We start from the raw sequence: 18067 nt of genomic DNA, 5'->3' as shown, positions 1-18067 counted from the left end.
CGATAACCTTGTGGGGAACATGCACGCCACAATATATGCGCAAAGTATATCCTCACCTGACGCTGGATGATAGTGGACACTATATAAGAGATCCCACGAAAGTCATACTCCGTCAGCTCTTTTCCCTTTGATATTCAAGTCCCGATTACCACAGCTACTCGGGGATAGTCGGGGGCAGGAAAGGCTTTGATGCATTCAAGTTTACCTAACATTGATATAAAGCCTTGGGGGGTTTAGTTGACAGGGATAGAGTGGGTTATCTATTATGTACGATTAAACCCTACGTGCATAACCCCTGTCTAACATACGCCAACACATATCAAGCATGGTCGCATACCCTGGTCATACTCTAATGCAGGATGATATTGGTGGCTTTTTGACCCCAAACTTAATTTAAACTTCCCGAATGGTCTAAACCCTTATATAGGATTGATTCTTAAATATAGGTATTGGAATATACTAGATCTCAATAGCTCCATACTTGTTATTCTAGAACTAATCCCAATTTAGTAATGGGTCAAGTGTTACAGAGATCCTTGGAGAAAGCTCAAATAAAAACAGCCCATCGGCTGGGGCCCATTTCCCAGTTTGGTCTGGGAAAAGGTTCTATACATTTCTTATACATAATGCTCGGCGTTGAGTGGGAGCAGGTTGGGGGTATCTTATCTATCTATTAAAATAAAAACGTGAGTTCCCGGGTTGAATCCGGAGAACCAAGAAGATCGAAGAATCAGATGACTCTATTCGAGTGACAAGCTTAGGCTGTTGTATCGCCTGCTGTCTTGGGCGCGACGTCCTCCGCGGTGACCTGCACCTCGTGGCTGTGTTCCAACTCAGATAGAACAATCCACGTGGGGAAGAAGGCAAGAATCGTGATTCCAAAGTTGAGACCGATGCTGACGAAGTGGTTGGCACCACCTTCGGTTTGCATGGCCCATGCAATGGTTTGTCCCAGAGCCTCGAATCCACGCAGGATTCCGCAGTGGTAGGACAAAGATGAGATGTCGGTGCTGTACTGGCCAACTAGCCAGTAAAGGAATTGCTGGAAGGCTTGGCCACTGAAGGTCCAGAAGAAGATCAGCGCGTACGCCTTGTTGAAGCCGCTTGTGAACCAGTCGAACATTGGGGGCTCGGGTGCATCGTAGAACTGCTTCTGCAGGATGGTAGCCCAAATCCACGTGCCGATGATCAGGGCAACGATGGTGCAGAAAGCGATCCTGGCGCGGGTCTTGATGAAGATGGATTGGCGATCAAGCAAAGCTGCCATGATGAACGAAGACGCGATTCCGGCGAAGTTGGTGAGGAACGAGGAGAATGCGCGAGACCGGACGGTGAAGTAGCTGGTCAGCCACGTGCTCTGGAAGCCGTTGTAGAAGTAGCTGATGAAGAATGCGGGAAGGAGGAGGAGGACACGGCGAGTGAAGATCAGAGAAAAGGCAGCCTTGAATTCCTTGGCCCAAGTCTCCTTCTTGTCCACAACCACGAGAGAGTGGTCCTTGCGCTGCACCTTCTCGGCGGGACTGAGTAGGAGCGCAATCGGCAGACCGAGACACATGATGACAATGAAGACGATGTAAGTCGCAGCGCTGACTGTTCCCTTTTGGGAAGTCGATGCATTCAGTCCCAGACTGATTGCACCGCCGATAATCGGACCGGAAGATTTGGCGGTCTGCCAGATAGCAATGTAGAAAGCGCGATCCTTGGGACTGGGATAACCAATGATAATAGCAGCCTCGGCAGCCCAGAAAAATCCAGCTGAGATACCGCACAGTGCGGAGCCGAAGAGCAGAAACCATGTCGTGGGGTGGTAGTTGTTAGTGTACAGACCGGCACCGTAGATCGGGTAACCGATCGCGCCGAGAATCAGACCGTATCGAAGACCAATACGGTTGTTGATTGCACCAGCGGCGATACAAACAACTGCAAACAATCCGTAGACCAGAGCGTTCGCCGCGGAGACAGCGTAAGGCTCAGCCGCACCACCTGCTCCGAGGTTGTTCAGTGCATCCCACATTCCAGGGGCGGTGAACGAGACACCACTAGCAACGGCAATTTGGAATGGGATAGAGCGGTACCAAGATGACCGAGACCAGACAGTTGGAGAGACATCATGGACATCCTCAGAAGTAACTTCTGGCTCAATTGAAGGGGCCATGGTCAATCCCTCGTATATGCAACCAAAACAATAGAAAGAAAAGAATAGGGATGTGAAGAAGATATATCGATAGAAAAAATTAAATTAAAGGTGGATCTCCCCAATGTCGTGCTTGATGCCAAGGAATTGTACGGCAAAGCCTTGCTTGAACCACGTTTTGCCCTTCGGTGCTTGGCCGGTTGGATAACCCTAAAATGGCTTTGTGCGGGTTCTAGCCCGGACTTTGTTTATATACCCAATATACTCACACATTATCTCGTTCTTTTCGCGCGTCCCGATTCAGGAGGCGATTAAGCCAACACTTAATTGTGCAATAGTTGATCAGATTCGAGGTGAATCCCGAAAGTTCGGGGCAGAAATAGCGGGATAAAAATCTGTGTCCACGCAGCCATGGCCTGACCGATCGAATTCATGATTGCCCGTGACTATAGCACGCTCCTCGGCGTCCTTGGCCATGGTGATCGTTGCCGAACTCATCGTGAGCGGACTAATTGCTGTGATAAGAGTCAATATCGCCAATTTCTTTTAATATGAGAAATGACAAATTAGAAGAGAGCCTGTGTTCGGAATCCACATACCGCCCTCGAATGCGGTGGTGATAAACCCCACCAGTCGCCCCGTTGCTCCAACATTATTATAGACGAGCAAAATAACACCAACCAGGACGGGAATGCTGCCACTGAAAGAATCCAGAAATTTCGCAAGCGGTCCGCGGTAACCCCTGCTACTAGCGCGGCTACAACAGACAGTGCCGTTGCGATTGTCGGCAAAGTGTTCACCCGAGAGACGGAGTAGAAATCTGGTTTAGCCTTGAGCTATAGGCTAAAGGGAGTCAAGTGTGGTGTGAAATTCTGGTCCATTAAGGTCCAATGCATGACAAAGACATACCAATGCCATCGTCCGGAGACTCGCTTGCAGATGGCCCGAGAGACTTATAAATCACTTGGCGCTGTTAGACCTTTCAGACTAACGTTGGCAATATCGTGCTCGGTCGCTGTTAGGAACCGTGGTTTGGAGCGGTGAGGAACATCGGGGGAAATGATATATCCGCTGGTCTGTGTTAGATGAACAGATGGAACCACTCCAGGGATATAACTTACACTATGCAAATAGGAATCGTGATAATCGTACAAATAAACAATCATCTGCCAACCGGTCAGTTCCAAGAACACCCAAATCTTTGATATAATTAGAGTCAAATACCTCCACCCAGGCAATCCATGCCTCCCCTCTAAATTTGTATCAGCAGACTACTGCAAATAGCACGCGAACATAGTCCCAAGTGGCGAAGCGGCAAAGAAAAGCGCAACCGACGCGTCACCTCGCCGGGTTTATACCACAATCCAATGACATAGATGACGCCGGTGAAGGAGCAAGTCTCGCAGATCCCGATGAAGAACCGCATTGCGTATATTGTATCCAAGTTCTGCGCCCAATCACAGCCGAATGTGAAGAGTCCCCATCCGACTTCCAGGGTCGGTAGCGCGATGTTGATTCGAGTGCGCGTTAGCCAGTAGCAAGCTGGTATTATGGCGGTGCAAGAAGATCGCTTCTATGTAGTTCAATTCGTTGCCGTGCAGATTGAGGTCTTCTTTCATGCCTCTATGATAGGTTCTTAGTAACCGTTTGTCTGCAAGACTGGGGGTATTGCATACGATACATAGGCATTGGTGATTGCCTACTGGTCGCGATATTTGGTGAAGAATGAAAGGCAGCCAAAGACTTGGATCATGATATCCAGTTTGAGAACAGCTTCTTCTCTGGGTGTGACATGTCTTCTGGATACCATTTGGTATGCGTAAGGAATCGGAGCCATAATCCATCATGCGATCCTGGAATGGAATGGGCTCCATGGCCGGATGCTTCATGGGTCGTCTTGGTGTCAATTGCGTGTACATTCTCCATGTTTGAGTATTTCGGTCGCCTGGAGTTCATACGCGATGGATAGCTGGAAGCAACAATCCAGGGCTGACCTAATGTCTATATGACAGTGATCATCCATTGGTTGGGGGTAATCTCTTATTTTTCGTCGTTCTTAGCTAGGTAAAAGTCTCGGTAATGGAAGATGCGATGGTTATCACGCCTGATGGTGTCATTTGTGCATCCCTGCACCTACTGCTTCTTCTTGTGTAGTAGACATGGGTGCGTTCTCATTACTCCGTACTGGTAGCTGACCTCGAGACATTGACAGCTTATCTTAAACGGTGAGATACATAATATAACAGGAAATTTGGAAGAGTGAGATGATTCGTCCTTGTTTTCAGGGGTTGAATCCTTGGCAAATAGCTGACAAGGGCCGGAGTAGCCGGACTTGAGTATCGATGATAAGAAAAATCATGAAATTGCACAACTGGCATGGATAATATGTAACGCTTGATGTGTATCGACGTGAGGGAAAAAACCAAATTAAATGTTCATAATCATACAATGTACCCCTTCATCCTCAACTCTTGATGTCGAGCTTGTACTGCTCGGCCCAGAATGTGACATTGTTATCCACAGAGTAGACTTCTGTTCCGAAACTGAGACTGCCGAGGTAGTCGTTTTTAACTGGATAGTCATCTCCTTCCAAGTTGTACAGATCGGTGATGAGAGGATAGATGTCTCCAGTGAACCGCTCGACGACCGTTTCGGCTTCTGGGACCCAGGACAAAACCTTCTGCCCGTTGTCATTTTCACCAGAGTAAAGCGTGCTAATGAAAATGTTAGCGTATGCTAGTATAAGTCAAGTACAAGTTCAACTTTCAACTCACAATTTTGTCCCTTCCAAGGTCCTATTGATTAGCGGGTGCCCCCAACCATGGGGCTGGGCCTCCTCATTTGACATCCAGAACCAAACCATGACCTCGAATTTCGCTTCAGTTCCATTCTTAGCTTTGTCGGCATCGGTATCCAAGAACATATCAATGGCGACGTTCGTGGCAAGGTTTTCTTTCTTCAACGCTTGTACATCCGTTGACGCGGCGGTCTTGTCGCCCACTCCGTATGTCCAATGCAAGTCAAGATTCACCTCCGAGATCGTGTTCATCTCCTTTGGCAAGATGTCGTCGACACGGATATTCGGGTATCCGTGGACGGGCATCGACGGTGGACCATGGTCATATTGCCAGGTGATAGAAAACTCGGGAGCGGTTTGGGCGGGATAAGTCTGGTTGACTAACGTCGTGATCTAAGTCAAGATGCCGTGTTAGTAGCCCCTTAGTAAAAGTGCGGATGGGTATGTTCAACGCGTACATTCATGCAGAGCCCATTTCCTGTCGAGTCTGATGTCACACCCCATTGATTGGGATTCACTGTAGTCTCGGTTAGTCGTCGTTCAAGGGTCAACAGCGCCTGTGCCGGTAGCTCGAGGGTACTCACGGGTGTATTGTTCGGTTTTCGACGGTGGGGTGATTCCCCAAGACAAATCGCAGTATCGAGTATGCTCCACGCCGTTGTCCGTGATAGTGGGATGACCGCCGCCGCCACCGCCAGTACTGTCGCCGCCTTTACCGTTCCCAGTGTTGATGCCATCGTCATTGTCTCCGGTGAATAAAGGCTTCTGACCCGTAGCGGCTCGATGGGCATCCAGGCCCATGAGAGCTCCAACACTTCCCCCAACGGGGATGGCTATAAGGATCGCATTGACCAGCAGTCCTACTCCGACGACCATGACCAAAAGCAAGAGGTGTATAAAATAAAATAAAAACCTAGCAAGTGAAAATGATCCAAGATGAACCTTGGGAAAGAGAAAGGGAAGAAAAGGAACAAGTCAGCGAATAGCAACGGCGAAATTCTCGGTATTACATCCCAAGATGTGGAGGCAAGATGCATCGGGTTAGTACGTTTTAGGGGCGATCGGAAACTAAGCGTTTTGACCAGACAAGTCTTGTTGATAAGGGAAAGGCCCCTTTGTGGAGAACTTTTGTTAGCGTGGTAATGGTGCGTTCATCTATGAATGGGGTTCAAGGTACAAGGTACCTGAAAACTTTCATTTGTATCTTATGATTGGTTCGATTAAGGTAGTTTTTGGGGAAATCAAATTAGAAACCTTGGTAATATTACAGAAATATACATGAAAATGAAAATAAAGAAAAGGTACGATGCAAACAGAAAAAAAATACTAGAAAGTCAGACACATTGCGTAAGAAACCACTGTTTGAAGTGAAACATTACGTTGAAAAATTCATAAAAAAAATCTATTTTTGCTCGCTCGGGCTCAATGCGGCGATGCACCTCGGCCCTTGGCGTGCACTAGCCTCAGGGCTTAACCATCGGGTTCCTTAGAGATCGCTGGTACCGTATTCTAATACTACGAATGTAACCTTTTCTCTTCCATCCTTCCATTCCAGTTCCAGCTCTTTGAGCTGATCACACTCGTTTTCAACAGATCCCACATTCTTGAGTTCATTTTAAACTTTACATAATCTATAACATTTCTCGAAATGGACAGACGTTATGGTCCTGAGGACCAGGACGAAAAGGTAGAACTGAGTACCTATCGAGCCTACCATTCAAACAACAGCTTCGAACATCCAGAGCCCTTCACCCCCTCGGGACTCTCTTCAAGGCCTCTTACTCCAGTCAGACCGGGTCATTTCCCTACCGACGAGTACGGCCAACCGGTTTGGCTTCAACCCACCGCTCGTATGTCGGGTCACTCCGATTCTATTCACAATTCGCCATGGAACACTCAAACGCCATATGATTCCCGGTCGGCATCACCAACTCTAGTTAGTACACCGTTTCCTTTCTCTTTGTTCTCTTTGTTCTCGGTATAGATCACAGCCTAACGAGTTTTTTTTCTCCCCCGTACAGTACCAAAACCATGGAGTGCAAGAAAGTCACCAGAGTCTTGCTCCCCTAGTGAGCTCACCTGCTTCTCCAGGATTTGAAAAGGATTGGGTCAAATCTGGATCGATTGCTCGCCTCCACGACCGTGATGATGCGGAAACATGGAAAGGCTGGAAGAGATGGGTGTTTGCCCTGGTACCATTGCTCACATTTGCTAACACCGGAATCTACTTGTTCTACCTTGGTCTGAGAATTGCCTGCATTATTATGGCTCAAAACGTTGCTGGGGTCTCATATGCTGGAGCTTGGGTCTTTGTGGCCATCGAAATTACCGTTGCGATCCCCTCCCTCATGCACAACTGCTGGACTATGATGGCTTTGAAGAAGAGAGGCCGCCCCAAGCTGAGATTGACCGGTAATGAATGTCCTACAGTGGATGTGTTTATTACTTGCTGTGGAGAGGATGATGAAGTCGTTCTCGATACCGTCCGTGGCGCCTGTGACCAGGACTACCCCCGCGACGTGATGAGGGTTATCATCCTGGATGATGCCGCGTCCCCCACCCTCGAGGCTGCCTGCAACCAACTCGCCCTGAATCATCCCAACATTATTTACATGGCTCGTGAAAAGATCCCTGGAAAGCCCCACCACTTTAAGGCGGGTAACCTGAACTACGGCCTGGATCAAGTCAACCTTTTGCCTGGAGGTGCCGGCCAGTTCATGGCCGCGCTGGATGCTGATATGGTAAATTACAAATACCCAGCCTACATTGAAATCGCAAATTTGTGTACTGACTGATAATCTGCAGATTCCCGAACAAGACTGGCTTCGTGCGATCGTTCCCCACTTGCTGGTGGATCCCAAGATGGCCCTTGCATGCCCGCCGCAACTTTTCTACAACACCCCTGCATCTGACCCGCTTGCCCAGAGTCTGGATTTCTTCGTGCATGTTATCGAGCCGATCAAGGATGCACTCGGTGTGGCCTGGTGCACTGGATCTGGTTACGTCGTTCGACGCGAGGCTCTCGAAGAGATTGGCAACTTCCCGCTTGGCTCCTTGGCCGAAGATGTCGCGACATCGACACTCATGCTTGGCAAAGGATGGAAAACCGCATACATCCATGAGCCTCTTCAATTTGGTACCGTGCCAGAAGACTTTGGTGGACATCTTAAGCAGCGTACGCGATGGGCAATTGGAACCGTTGACACAGCTGCCAAGCTGAAGTTCTGCCTCTGGGGCGACGCCGTTCGACAGATGACCGTCGCTCAACGCTTTTCTGGCTTCCTCTATGCAACCCTCAGTGTCTACACCCTCCTGTTGACCCTTTCCCTCTTCGCCATTCCGGTTATCCTCTTGTGGGGTAAGCGCCTCGTCGCCTTCGCGACGGAAGAACAACTCCGCTGGCTTATTTGGGCCTGCTTTGCTGCAACCATCTCCAACCGTCTCTGTGAAATGGCTCTATTCATCCCAGCCGGCTACCACACCGGCCAACGAGGCTCCCGCTATCAACTTTGGATGTCGCCGTACATCGCTCTCTGTATTGTGCGTGCCTTCTTGCTGCCCACTTGGCTGGGTGGTCAAACCCAAGCCTTCAAGCCAACGGGCTCTCTGGGCTCAGCTCTGAACGAGCGCGATGCAAAGAAGTCCAGGAACATGTTCGTCCGCCTGCGCGTGATCCTGCTCAACTACATGGCCAGCTTCCACCTTGCCTTCGTCTATGTCACCCTCGTCGCAGTCGTCATCTCCTCTTACCGCTGCTTCGCCCAGAACACTAGCTTCAAAGATATCATCCTCTGCCTCATCACGCACGCTTTCTGGCCCCCGCTTACCTTCCTTTTCATCTGCACTTCGCTGTGGACCCCCGTCTCCTATGCGATCGACCCACCAAGAATGCCAGAACGTGAGGAACTTCTGACACGCGACCCTAAGACTGGTGTCGCGCATCCGACGAAGAAGAGTAAAAAGATCGCCTTCGGTGGCCAGGCCGCTTGGTTCGAACTTGAATACACGGTTGCTACCGTAGCTACGATTTTGGTATTTGTCTATTCGTTTATGTTCTAATTTTTCATGATTTCCCCAGATGCGATTTTTTGGGGGGATTTGTATAGCTAACGTGTCACATGCTTCAATTTCAATCCTTTGCTATCTTGTTATATGTATCTATCTACTTGGAGATTTGGCGTTTATCTCTGTAACTTCATTTCGGGTGTACTATGTACACGTACTGCATATTGGGTCTTTATTATACATAAAATACATATGTTAATCTCCAAAAAAAAAAAAGTGACCTATCGCCGAGGCTGTGTACACATTGCGTACATAAATAGTCGGTACATGTAGATCTCGGCCAATCACTTGGTCTAAGCGCTTGAATTTCGGACCGGCGAATGTTTGCAATATACCGAAATCAAATTCTGCATTGACACCTGATATCCTTTGCCGTGTCAATGTACCCTCCCTGCTTTATTGCTTATCTAGTGCCATTGATCGCCAATGCGTCTTGACCTGGCTGTTTTATCGGACATGTTTATGTCTTGTCACCGCTGTTTGGGTGACGTTGCTTGGTCTAGACCTTATGCAGGGACATCACCTTGGAAAGCTTGATGTGATCTGATTCGGGATTTTCAAACTTCAGATAACAACTTGGACGTTTCTTTTCTGAAATACAACAAAACAAGGGTCTGTTACTAGCTCAGACATTAGCGCTGAGGCTGCGTTTTGTCGAACCCCTGATCGCCAAAGTACGGGTCTTCCTGGAACATCACTTTGATTGGCAAATGAAGCTTTCTCTTTCTGAATCTTTATTAAACAGGTTCAGTCGAGGAATCTCTGTTTTGATCCTGATGCAACAAACTGGTGGATGTTGGTTTCATCGGAACGCGTCGCAAAAGCCAAGGATCACGACCCCTGCTGGTTCTCAGTGACTAGCTAGTCTGGCGCCGGCGATGCCGGAAAGGAGTTCTATCTCTCCATTACCATTGGCTCGTGTTCATCCAGAAAGTCTTACGCCGGAACTCCCCATACCCCGGGTTGCCAGCCCCTTCACTTGGCCATAAACACAGCCATATTAAGGTACGTGGACTCCGTAAGGCGCCAGGGTCGGATTTACCCCGAACCGTCAACGGTTCGGGGCTTTATCAGCTGCCCGTCTTGCCACACCCCAGGAGTCCTTTTAATGAGAGGCGTGTTTGATAGGCTTCAAGCCACTCGGTCCGGTTTGCAGTCTACCGATCACATGATCGGTGTCCATGTATATCTCCCCCAAGAAATGGCCATCTTAATCCAATGAGCCTCCAACTATGTCATGGGACTCGGATTCGAAAGGTCGAGATCCGGGTTATACATCGGATGGGGTGTTCCAAGCTCCGTGGTTCATGAGTTGGCTGTGATTGTGATGGCTATTTAGAAGAGTAGATGTTCTCCGAGTTCAGATGTAGTCAATAGCAACTTCACTCTCAGCCTTCTTTACTAAATAACAAAGACAACTCTTTGGATCTGTATTCACAATGTCCTTCTTGAGGAACTACTTTGGTACCTCTGCTGTTCCAGCGAAGGACGAGAAGAAGCCTATCCGTGCTTTGCCGGCTTCCTGGTACACATCCAAAGATATGTACGAGCTTGAACGACGATCTATCTTCTCCCGGAAGTGGCTTCTTACTACACATAAGCACCGAGTCCCCAACACTGGTGACTGTGTTCGCTACGACGCCGCAGGCTACGAGTTCATCGTCGCCAAAGACAACAACGGGAACATCAACGCATTCCACAGCAACGATCTCTTCCCTGCCCATGTACACATTGACCGAAATGGATTTGTCTGGGTGAATCTAGACGCTAGCGATACCCCCGAAGTCGCCTGGAAAGACGATTTCGAGGGTGTCGACGAGCAGCCCCGATTTGAGCACTATAACTTCGAGGACTATGTCTTCGACCACACATGGGATATGGAGGGCGAGTTCAACTGGAAGATCCTAGCCGACAACTACAATGAGTGCTACCACTGCCGAGTTGCCCACCCCGATATCCCCACCATCGCCGACCTCAACTCCTACTATGTTCAGACCAAGGCCGGCCACATCCAACACTATGGTGCCCCGCGACCCGACCAGATCGCCAAGGGCTTCCGTATAGCAACTACCTATTTCTGGCCTAATGCCTCTTTCAATATCTCGTGGGTATATTCCTCCCATAAGACTACATATTAAAAGCTAACCTTGGGCCCCTCTAGTCCCAATTTCTTCTTCATGCAGCGATTCACACCTACCAGCCCGACGCAATGTGTAATGCGCTACGAAGTCTACCGCCACAAGGACGCCACTGATGAGGCCTTCAACCTCATCAGCGACATGTACAAACGAATCATGTCCGAGGACAAGTACCTATGTGTGAACTCGCAGAAGAACCTCAACGCCGGTGTCTTTGTCAACGGCCAGCTTCATCCAGAGATGGAGAAAGGTCCGCTTCACTTCCAGAAGACTGTGCGTGAGGTCGTCACAGAACACCATGCTAAGGAGGAGGCTGCGGGTCATCAAATCTGGCCCGCGAAGCATAGTCTTTCTGGGGATGTTGCTATCACCCAGGATCAAGATAATATTGCTCTCCGTACGGGTGTACACAGCTACGGCGCTGAGGTCGACACTTTCAAGGACTCCATGGGTACCGCTCTCTCTACTGTCACGGCAATCGCTGTGTAGGGCTGGTGAGGAGGGACGAGAGAACCTAATTTGCGATATATATAGCTTGGTTTTGCGTTCTTTTTTTACCATTGTGATGATGATAATGATTTAGAAATTAGTTTGCTGTGGAATTTAGCCTTGACAGAATGGATAACTTTTATACTTTCTTCACTCTAACCTTCAAAAGTATGGATGTCTCCAGCACTGGCGCCCCCAGCTTGATTACTTCACTGTGGCTATTAGGTCTTAGCAAGCGTATGAACAGAAATTGTCAACAAATTATATTATAAATCAAGTCTATCCGACTAATAATTACATTCATATATATATATATATATATATATATATATATATAAACTCCCCCAGGAAAGAAATGGACAATCAATCAGCCCAATCAACAAGGAACTCATCCAGCAAATCATAATTAGGCCTCTCTCTCTCCCTCCGTCCCCGAAGAAGATCGGCAGCAATATCAAACTTGGGCTCGGGACTAGAACGATCATCCTTCTCTGGTGACGAACCACGACTCGGAACATTCAGATCTCGAACGACATTGGTGTGTCTCAATTTACTATCCCCAGAAATATGCTTGGTATTGTGTGTCCCAGACTCGGGATCTACCGAACCAAGCTCGAACCCGGACTTTCTCTTTGCGTCGTGTACTTCGCGCCCATGATCGGATTCCAAGATAGTTTTGGCACCGGGCAGAGACGACCCGCGCCCATGCGTCGTCCTTGGATGTCGATATGACTCATGCGATGACACCGGCGACTCAGATCTCGTCGCACGGTTATCACTGTGATCAATCGAATCAAAGCTCCGTGGAGACCACGGCAGTCTCTTTTCAAGAGAGTCCTGCGCCCGATGCCTACGACCAGCACGCATATAACTCCTCCCAGGGTCGCGGGAACATTGGCGATGTTCACAGCCATCAGTCAACAACTCCGTGAGAAGAATGTTTAACTGCGCCAAGCGCTTGACCTGTCTCGTCGGGATGGTGTCTTCAGAATACTGAGGCAATTTCCTCTTACGGGATGTCCGTGCCCCCATCCCGATGTGCGTATGTTCTGGCAGTTCTCTCACATCCCTCAGCCCACGAGATTCAAACCTCGGCGACTGACCAGCCTCCATCTTCAGCGCCTCCTCCTCATCATAGGCGATAGCGGGCTTGAAGCCGATGCCGTGGTCGATGAGGACCTGATTGAGATAGTTGACTCGGCTTTCGAGAAAGGCCACGTAGCTGCGTGGGACCTCTTGTTTGGTGAGGGGGTCATAACCCACGCAGCGTACTTGGGCTTTTTCGCATGATTCACAGCGAGGGAGGCGCTGGTCGCAGCGGTGTTTGCGAAGGCGACATCTGTTGCAGGCGGAGACGCTGCGGAATGGCGGGGCTGGGGGCTCGGGGGTGATTTGGTCGTTTGGTTTAGGTGTTTGTTCTGATGTGAGTACTGGGGAGGTCTGGAGAGTTCTGCTAGTTTTCACTGAGCCCTTGGAGGGGAGTGGACTCCGTTTTCTTTCTAGGGAAGTTGGGGATAGTTTCAGCATTGCGAGTGTGTTAAGAAGACTTCAATTGCAAAGCTTTCTATAGATTGGGCTTTTTCTATGATAAAGGTTGAATTCCGGGTTTATACCGGAAGTCAATTCTCGGGTATCCGGTTGAGTGAACTCCGGGAGCTCTTTATCTGATGGGTAAAAGGCCCGTAGTACCTTATAATACTATAAAATGGTATGTAAAGAGCTTCCGTATGTACCTATACTATTCTGTTTTTACTATTTATACAGTGCTTTTATACAGTACTCACCTCTTCTATGTTGTATGTACAAAGAAGCTTAGAAGACCCTGGGTAGACCCGGGAGAATGTGGGGACCAAGCGTGGATAAGGCTATGGAGCTATAGATACGAACTTTGCAAAACCCTCGGGGAATTAGAATTGTTCGGGGGTTTAAGGGTTTTTCTTATAAGGTATCGGCCGAGAGCATAAGAGACTAACCGCCGAAGGCAATTTATATAAGTTTTAGCAGTGGCTTAACAGGTGTAGCAGCACCTATATTATTGTATGGGCCTTTTTCCATTCTCCCTATTAGCATTCACTCTATATCTCGAACGAAAACTACAAAAATAGCAGTAATGTTGAATAGTTGAGTATTCAGAACTGGCATTGAATTCAAAAAGATCCAAGTGGTAAAGAAGGGCGTTTCCTTACTTGGTTTAGAACTCTCCGTGCGCTTAACATGGGCCATAGCAACGTTCCACATATTAACGCATAGAGAGCATTATATTTTCGTAATTAGACATTGGTAATAACAGTGAAAATTCAGTCTCACTTTACACTGAACCTAGGACGCTATTCATGTCGATGTGAATTCCTCGCGATAGAATATGCAGCTCATTTATACATCCACTCACTCATAACGCCGATCCGGTAATTCAGTGCGAAGTGGTTTTCCACCAGCATCCTGGGACAACTCCGAACGGAAACCAGTCGAGTCGGTTCCATGCATCTCTCCTGTATTCATGTTGGGACCTCGTTGTTGCGGCATTCCCGTCCCATGAGAAGCTGCCACGCTAGCTGCCAGCTGGGTTGCTTTCAATTGCCTAGCCTTCAACCAAACTAGTGCGCCCAGTGCGGCTAGTATAGGGATACCTATGCCAAGCCCAAGTCCAAGTGCAAGCTTTGCTGTCGTCGAGAGTCCTGTCGATTGACCGGTCGGGTTGGCGGTTTGTGGATCGGTCGGGTTGGCGGTTTCTGGATCGTCCGGGGTGGCAGTAGGACTAGGAGGTGACGAAGGTGCCAAGGTTGAAGCGGTGGCCGTTGCAGTCGATGATTTCCTAACTATATTGAAATAGGCCGAGGGAAACCCGCTTGGTCCTTTGGGGTTGATCCAGAAGAAGAATTTGTTTGAATACTCCAGATCAAAGCTGTAGATTTGGACAGTCCAGGTGAAGTTTGACACTTGATACTTGTCATTGGTTTGAGCTGGCTCTTGTCAGTCTTGCAGTTTCTTGTTGGTTCTCCTTCTAGCCTACCAAATGCGTTGCCTCCAGAGATGGCGCCATCCCCCGTTGGACTCTCCTGCCATATAGAGACGTTGTACACCGGTAGATCGGTTTTCCATTCAACCACTTCCTGGTCACCCAAGGTCCAAACAGGACTTTTGTTGTTTTCGTAGACAGGGTTGATCATATAATTTGTCTTTTCGGCTCCATTGACAGTCGAGATGAGGCCCGAGACGAAGATAAAGAGCTGAAAGAAGCGTAACATACTTTCGATCTTTAACAGTGATATAGAGAACTTAGCCGGAGAATGTTCAAACTTCTTATCTTGTATATTTTGAATGGAAACCAAAAGAAAAAAACAAAGTTGGTGGCCCTGGGGGAGTATGCGGCTGACAGACACGGGTAGACTTAATATAAACTGGGTCAGAAACCCACAGGGCTGTGTTAGAGGCATTAGAAGGTGTCAGGCGCAGAGGCTTGAGCGTAAATGCATTCAAAAAGAGGACCCATATTCGTATTAAGACGGGCAACCAGCTCAGATCAAGACATGATTGACAGTCTGTTCCCAGGAGCTTTGAACGCTAGTCCTCCAATGTAGTTAGGCTTTCCCCATTGTCACTTTTTCTCTCTGCCTTGACTTTTGATACCTCTCATCATTACTATATATATAGTTTTATATTATTCAAACTTTTGAACAGCTTGATTACCTATAATCAGACAACCTTGGAATTAAATGTATATTATTATTTCTGTGAGGTTCATGTCTCAGTACGTCGTCTCCGCAGATCCAGGTACTTGGCAGCATAATCATTAGCCAATACTGGATCGCCCGTAAGATGCATAACAGTGGCCTTCTTAGCCATCATCTCCGTCTGTCCCTTGATATCCTCGATTTCCTCGAAATGATCATATGCCGAGTCAATGTATCCAAGAGCACGGTTAATATACTCTTTTCTCGAAGACGTCGAGTCCCGGCCCTGCAAGCTCCACAGCTCACCCGCCATGCCCATATTTGCATCTACGAGAAGTGAATACGCCTGTGCGATGAGGGCGTAATGTTCTGACTCTAGCACCTGGGGCATGATGCTCTCGACCAGTTCGCCCGTGGCTTCAAATTCACGAAGACTCAGCAACACTGTCGCTAGGGTGCAGATGGCTTCCCAGAGGTCGGCGAGGACTTTCGAGCGATGCGCGATGTGGGCTGCACGCATGGCGAGGGAGAAGCCGCGTTGCGGTTGGCCGGATTTGCCGAGGATTTGTGCTTTTAGACAGAGCAGCCTGACTTGGGAGTGGACGTCGAAATTCTCTGGCTGCATGGAGTGCGCGGCTTGCTCGACCATTCTCAGAGCGCGACCGTAGTCACCTTGACGCATGGTGAATTCTATTGAATGGAAGGCTAAAAGCAGGCGCATGTCGAAGTCGCGGAGTTGCACTGCCTGGAGTTGGGATAGAATGTGTTCGACCGCCACCTTGTCGTCGCTGTAGGTTGTTAGGAATGGATGTAAAATCAGTACTATAGTTGGGGGTTACTTACCGACAGATTTGTCGCCGCAATTGCAGTAGCCCTGAGAAAAAGGTCCAAGTGTTGTTGTATCTGAAAGCTCGGAGCTGCTCGGGGTCGATCTTATTCATCCGTGTGAATGCCTCCTTGTAATTGCCTTTTTGTGCTAACTGAAGGCGATGAATCAGCATTTGTGTCATACGCTACCAGAGAGAGCCATGACTTACTATTTGGCAATTTCGGAATGTGATCTTGACAAAGTCATCATGGGGTTGGCCCTCCGAATAACATTCGCGGAATATCTCGGTATTCAACCAAGCAAGGTGAGTAGCTCCTGTTAGCTGTATTAGCACCATCGCAATTACTATACACTTAGTATCATACCTATCCTGGCGTACATGGAGCCCTGTAGCAGCATGTATGCGCCTGTGGGAGTCGTAAAGCCCTTTGTCACATTGACGTGGGATGCTCGCACGAAGGATTCGACAATTGATGCAAGACTCTCTCCCTGTTCATCATTAGCGCCAACTTGATCAAATGGAAACAAGAATCCTTACTTGCTGCATCTCTAACTTAGCTTCGCTGAGTAATGTGGTACTCATGAGAGACCACATGTCAGTCTCCTTGGACTTGGCCTTGAGGAAAGCAAGGCCCTCTTTTTCATTCCCCAGCATGCCACTATTCTGAACTTCCCGCATCTGCTCTGGGAAAGCTTTGCCGAAGTGATAGAGCCAGCTCATGCAGAAGTTCAGGCAGTTCATATCGTGAGACTCGCGAGCAATTGCAACGGCCTCTTGTACGGCCGAGATAGCTTCATTGAAACACTCAAAATCTGCTTGCATGATAGCTAGGTTCAGAAGGGCAAATTGATATGCACTTCGGTCGAGATTCGCGTGCATGGTGTAGTCAAAGTAGCGGTGGAGATTGTCGAAGGCCGAGGTATAGTCTCCGGCCCTCCAGGCGTCAAGATATCTGGCATTTTGTCAATCACAATGTACATCGATAATAATGTATATAAAAACGTACTCCAGGTAGTACATCATTACTGGGACTGAAGATTCTGAGGTCATGATGCGTTTCAGCTGAGCCCTCATTTCATCCGGAACTCTGCCTCCCATTCCTGTGTCCGTTAGTTAGCACATGGGCATGACAGGCCGGAAAATAATTGCATACTTTGCAGTTCACCAACTTGGAACTCGATCAGCCGCTCTGCATCCTTGGCGCTGACCTCTCCCTCCCCATCCTCATCGTCTTCGATGTTACCATACACCACCTGTGAAAGGTGGCTGGTTGAATCCAGTCCCAGGTCGCGTAGATTAACATCAATGGCGATTTCCTCTGCCTCGCGATGTCTTCGACTCCAGTAGCTGTATGTGGGTAGACGGTATTTGACAAATCCTGTCCAGAGCTTCACGGAATCGTGAAACTGGAGCCGCGTATACTCAAGATAAGCTCTCCGTACGAATGCGCCAAGCGGCGAACTCCTAGACAAGCGCATGCGATCATCAGCCACTGGTTCAATTCCATTATCCCTGTCATGGATCAGGTCCTCGCGTGATTTAGCCAGGAGCGACGGGATAACCTCGCCGAAGAAAGTTTCCAGCGCATCCAGCGAGTCGATCGACCAGAGGTTCTTCAGAAACAAATCCCAGAGCGTACGCCCAGGAATAGAGGACTCATGGCGAGACAGGCATTCTTCAAGCTCTGAAATTGTCGGCAAGTAATGCTCCTCCCATTGCTTATCGGCGGCATCTAGTGGGAACAGACCCGCTGTGAGGAACGAGAGGACGTGAATAGCAGAAGAATTGGGCACGACCCCTTCAGTGTAGAGGGTGACCAGACACAGCAAAGAGACTCTCCATGGAGTCAAATAACGCGTCATTTTGCCTTCCTATGGGTGCCACATCTTACTGTGTTCTTATAAACAGTATTGTTCCAAGGGTGCGCGTGTTGGGGATGATTG

General features: G+C 48.5%; 9 protein-coding genes across 9 annotated transcripts; 3 read left to right on the top strand and 6 right to left on the bottom strand.

The window, feature by feature from the left end:
* Positions 1-757: 757 nt before the first annotated feature.
* N7517_004255 (Major facilitator superfamily domain general substrate transporter) lies at positions 758-2155 on the bottom strand (the record flags this gene model as incomplete). The annotated part of the gene is made up of 1 exon (XM_056721985.1): positions 758-2155. The coding sequence occupies one exon, from the start codon at positions 2153-2155 to the stop codon at positions 758-760; it is 1398 nt and encodes a 465-aa protein (XP_056578235.1).
* Positions 2156-2609: 454 nt separating this feature from the next.
* On the top strand, positions 2610-2950 carry N7517_004254 (uncharacterized protein; the record flags this gene model as incomplete). Its single annotated transcript, XM_056721984.1, has 2 exons — positions 2610-2633; positions 2705-2950. 2 exons carry the CDS (start codon positions 2610-2612, stop codon positions 2948-2950), a joined length of 270 nt encoding a protein of 89 aa, XP_056578234.1.
* Positions 2951-3591: 641 nt separating this feature from the next.
* N7517_004253 (Major facilitator superfamily domain general substrate transporter) lies at positions 3592-3971 on the bottom strand (the record flags this gene model as incomplete). The annotated part of the gene is made up of 2 exons (XM_056721983.1): positions 3592-3757; positions 3838-3971. The coding sequence occupies 2 exons, from the start codon at positions 3969-3971 to the stop codon at positions 3592-3594; spliced, it is 300 nt and encodes a 99-aa protein (XP_056578233.1).
* A 627-nt stretch (positions 3972-4598) lies between these two features.
* On the bottom strand, positions 4599-5807 carry N7517_004252 (glycoside hydrolase family 12 protein; the record flags this gene model as incomplete). Its single annotated transcript, XM_056721982.1, has 4 exons — positions 4599-4848; positions 4909-5324; positions 5390-5448; positions 5516-5807. 4 exons carry the CDS (start codon positions 5805-5807, stop codon positions 4599-4601), a joined length of 1017 nt encoding a protein of 338 aa, XP_056578232.1.
* A 772-nt stretch (positions 5808-6579) lies between these two features.
* Positions 6580-8990, top strand: N7517_004251 (glycosyltransferase family 2 protein; the record flags this gene model as incomplete). Its single annotated transcript, XM_056721981.1, has 3 exons — positions 6580-6867; positions 6953-7672; positions 7737-8990. 3 exons carry the CDS (start codon positions 6580-6582, stop codon positions 8988-8990), a joined length of 2262 nt encoding a protein of 753 aa, XP_056578231.1.
* Positions 8991-10435: 1445 nt separating this feature from the next.
* On the top strand, positions 10436-11623 carry N7517_004250 (RHO alpha subunit C-terminal catalytic domain-containing protein; the record flags this gene model as incomplete). The annotated part of the gene is made up of 2 exons (XM_056721980.1): positions 10436-11100; positions 11158-11623. 2 exons carry the CDS (start codon positions 10436-10438, stop codon positions 11621-11623), a joined length of 1131 nt encoding a protein of 376 aa, XP_056578230.1.
* A 363-nt stretch (positions 11624-11986) lies between these two features.
* On the bottom strand, positions 11987-13150 carry N7517_004249 (uncharacterized protein; the record flags this gene model as incomplete). Its single annotated transcript, XM_056721979.1, has 1 exon — positions 11987-13150. One exon carries the CDS (start codon positions 13148-13150, stop codon positions 11987-11989), a length of 1164 nt encoding a protein of 387 aa, XP_056578229.1.
* Positions 13151-14008: 858 nt separating this feature from the next.
* On the bottom strand, positions 14009-14868 carry N7517_004248 (uncharacterized protein; the record flags this gene model as incomplete). The annotated part of the gene is made up of 2 exons (XM_056721978.1): positions 14009-14583; positions 14634-14868. The coding sequence occupies 2 exons, from the start codon at positions 14866-14868 to the stop codon at positions 14009-14011; spliced, it is 810 nt and encodes a 269-aa protein (XP_056578228.1).
* A 493-nt stretch (positions 14869-15361) lies between these two features.
* On the bottom strand, positions 15362-17986 carry N7517_004247 (putative anaphase-promoting complex subunit Apc5; the record flags this gene model as incomplete). Its single annotated transcript, XM_056721977.1, has 7 exons — positions 15362-16082; positions 16138-16274; positions 16332-16438; positions 16489-16612; positions 16662-17076; positions 17131-17224; positions 17278-17986. The coding sequence occupies 7 exons, from the start codon at positions 17984-17986 to the stop codon at positions 15362-15364; spliced, it is 2307 nt and encodes a 768-aa protein (XP_056578227.1).
* Positions 17987-18067: the final 81 nt, after the last annotated feature.

Source organism: Penicillium concentricum, assembly GCF_028827145.1.
Source record: "Penicillium concentricum strain IBT 3081 chromosome Unknown utg000002l_segment0_segment0, whole genome shotgun sequence".
In the NCBI taxonomy this organism is placed as follows: Eukaryota; Fungi; Ascomycota; class Eurotiomycetes; order Eurotiales; family Aspergillaceae; genus Penicillium; species Penicillium concentricum.
Note: the sequence above shows the minus strand (reverse complement) of the source record. Positions and strands in the feature narration are given on the sequence as shown.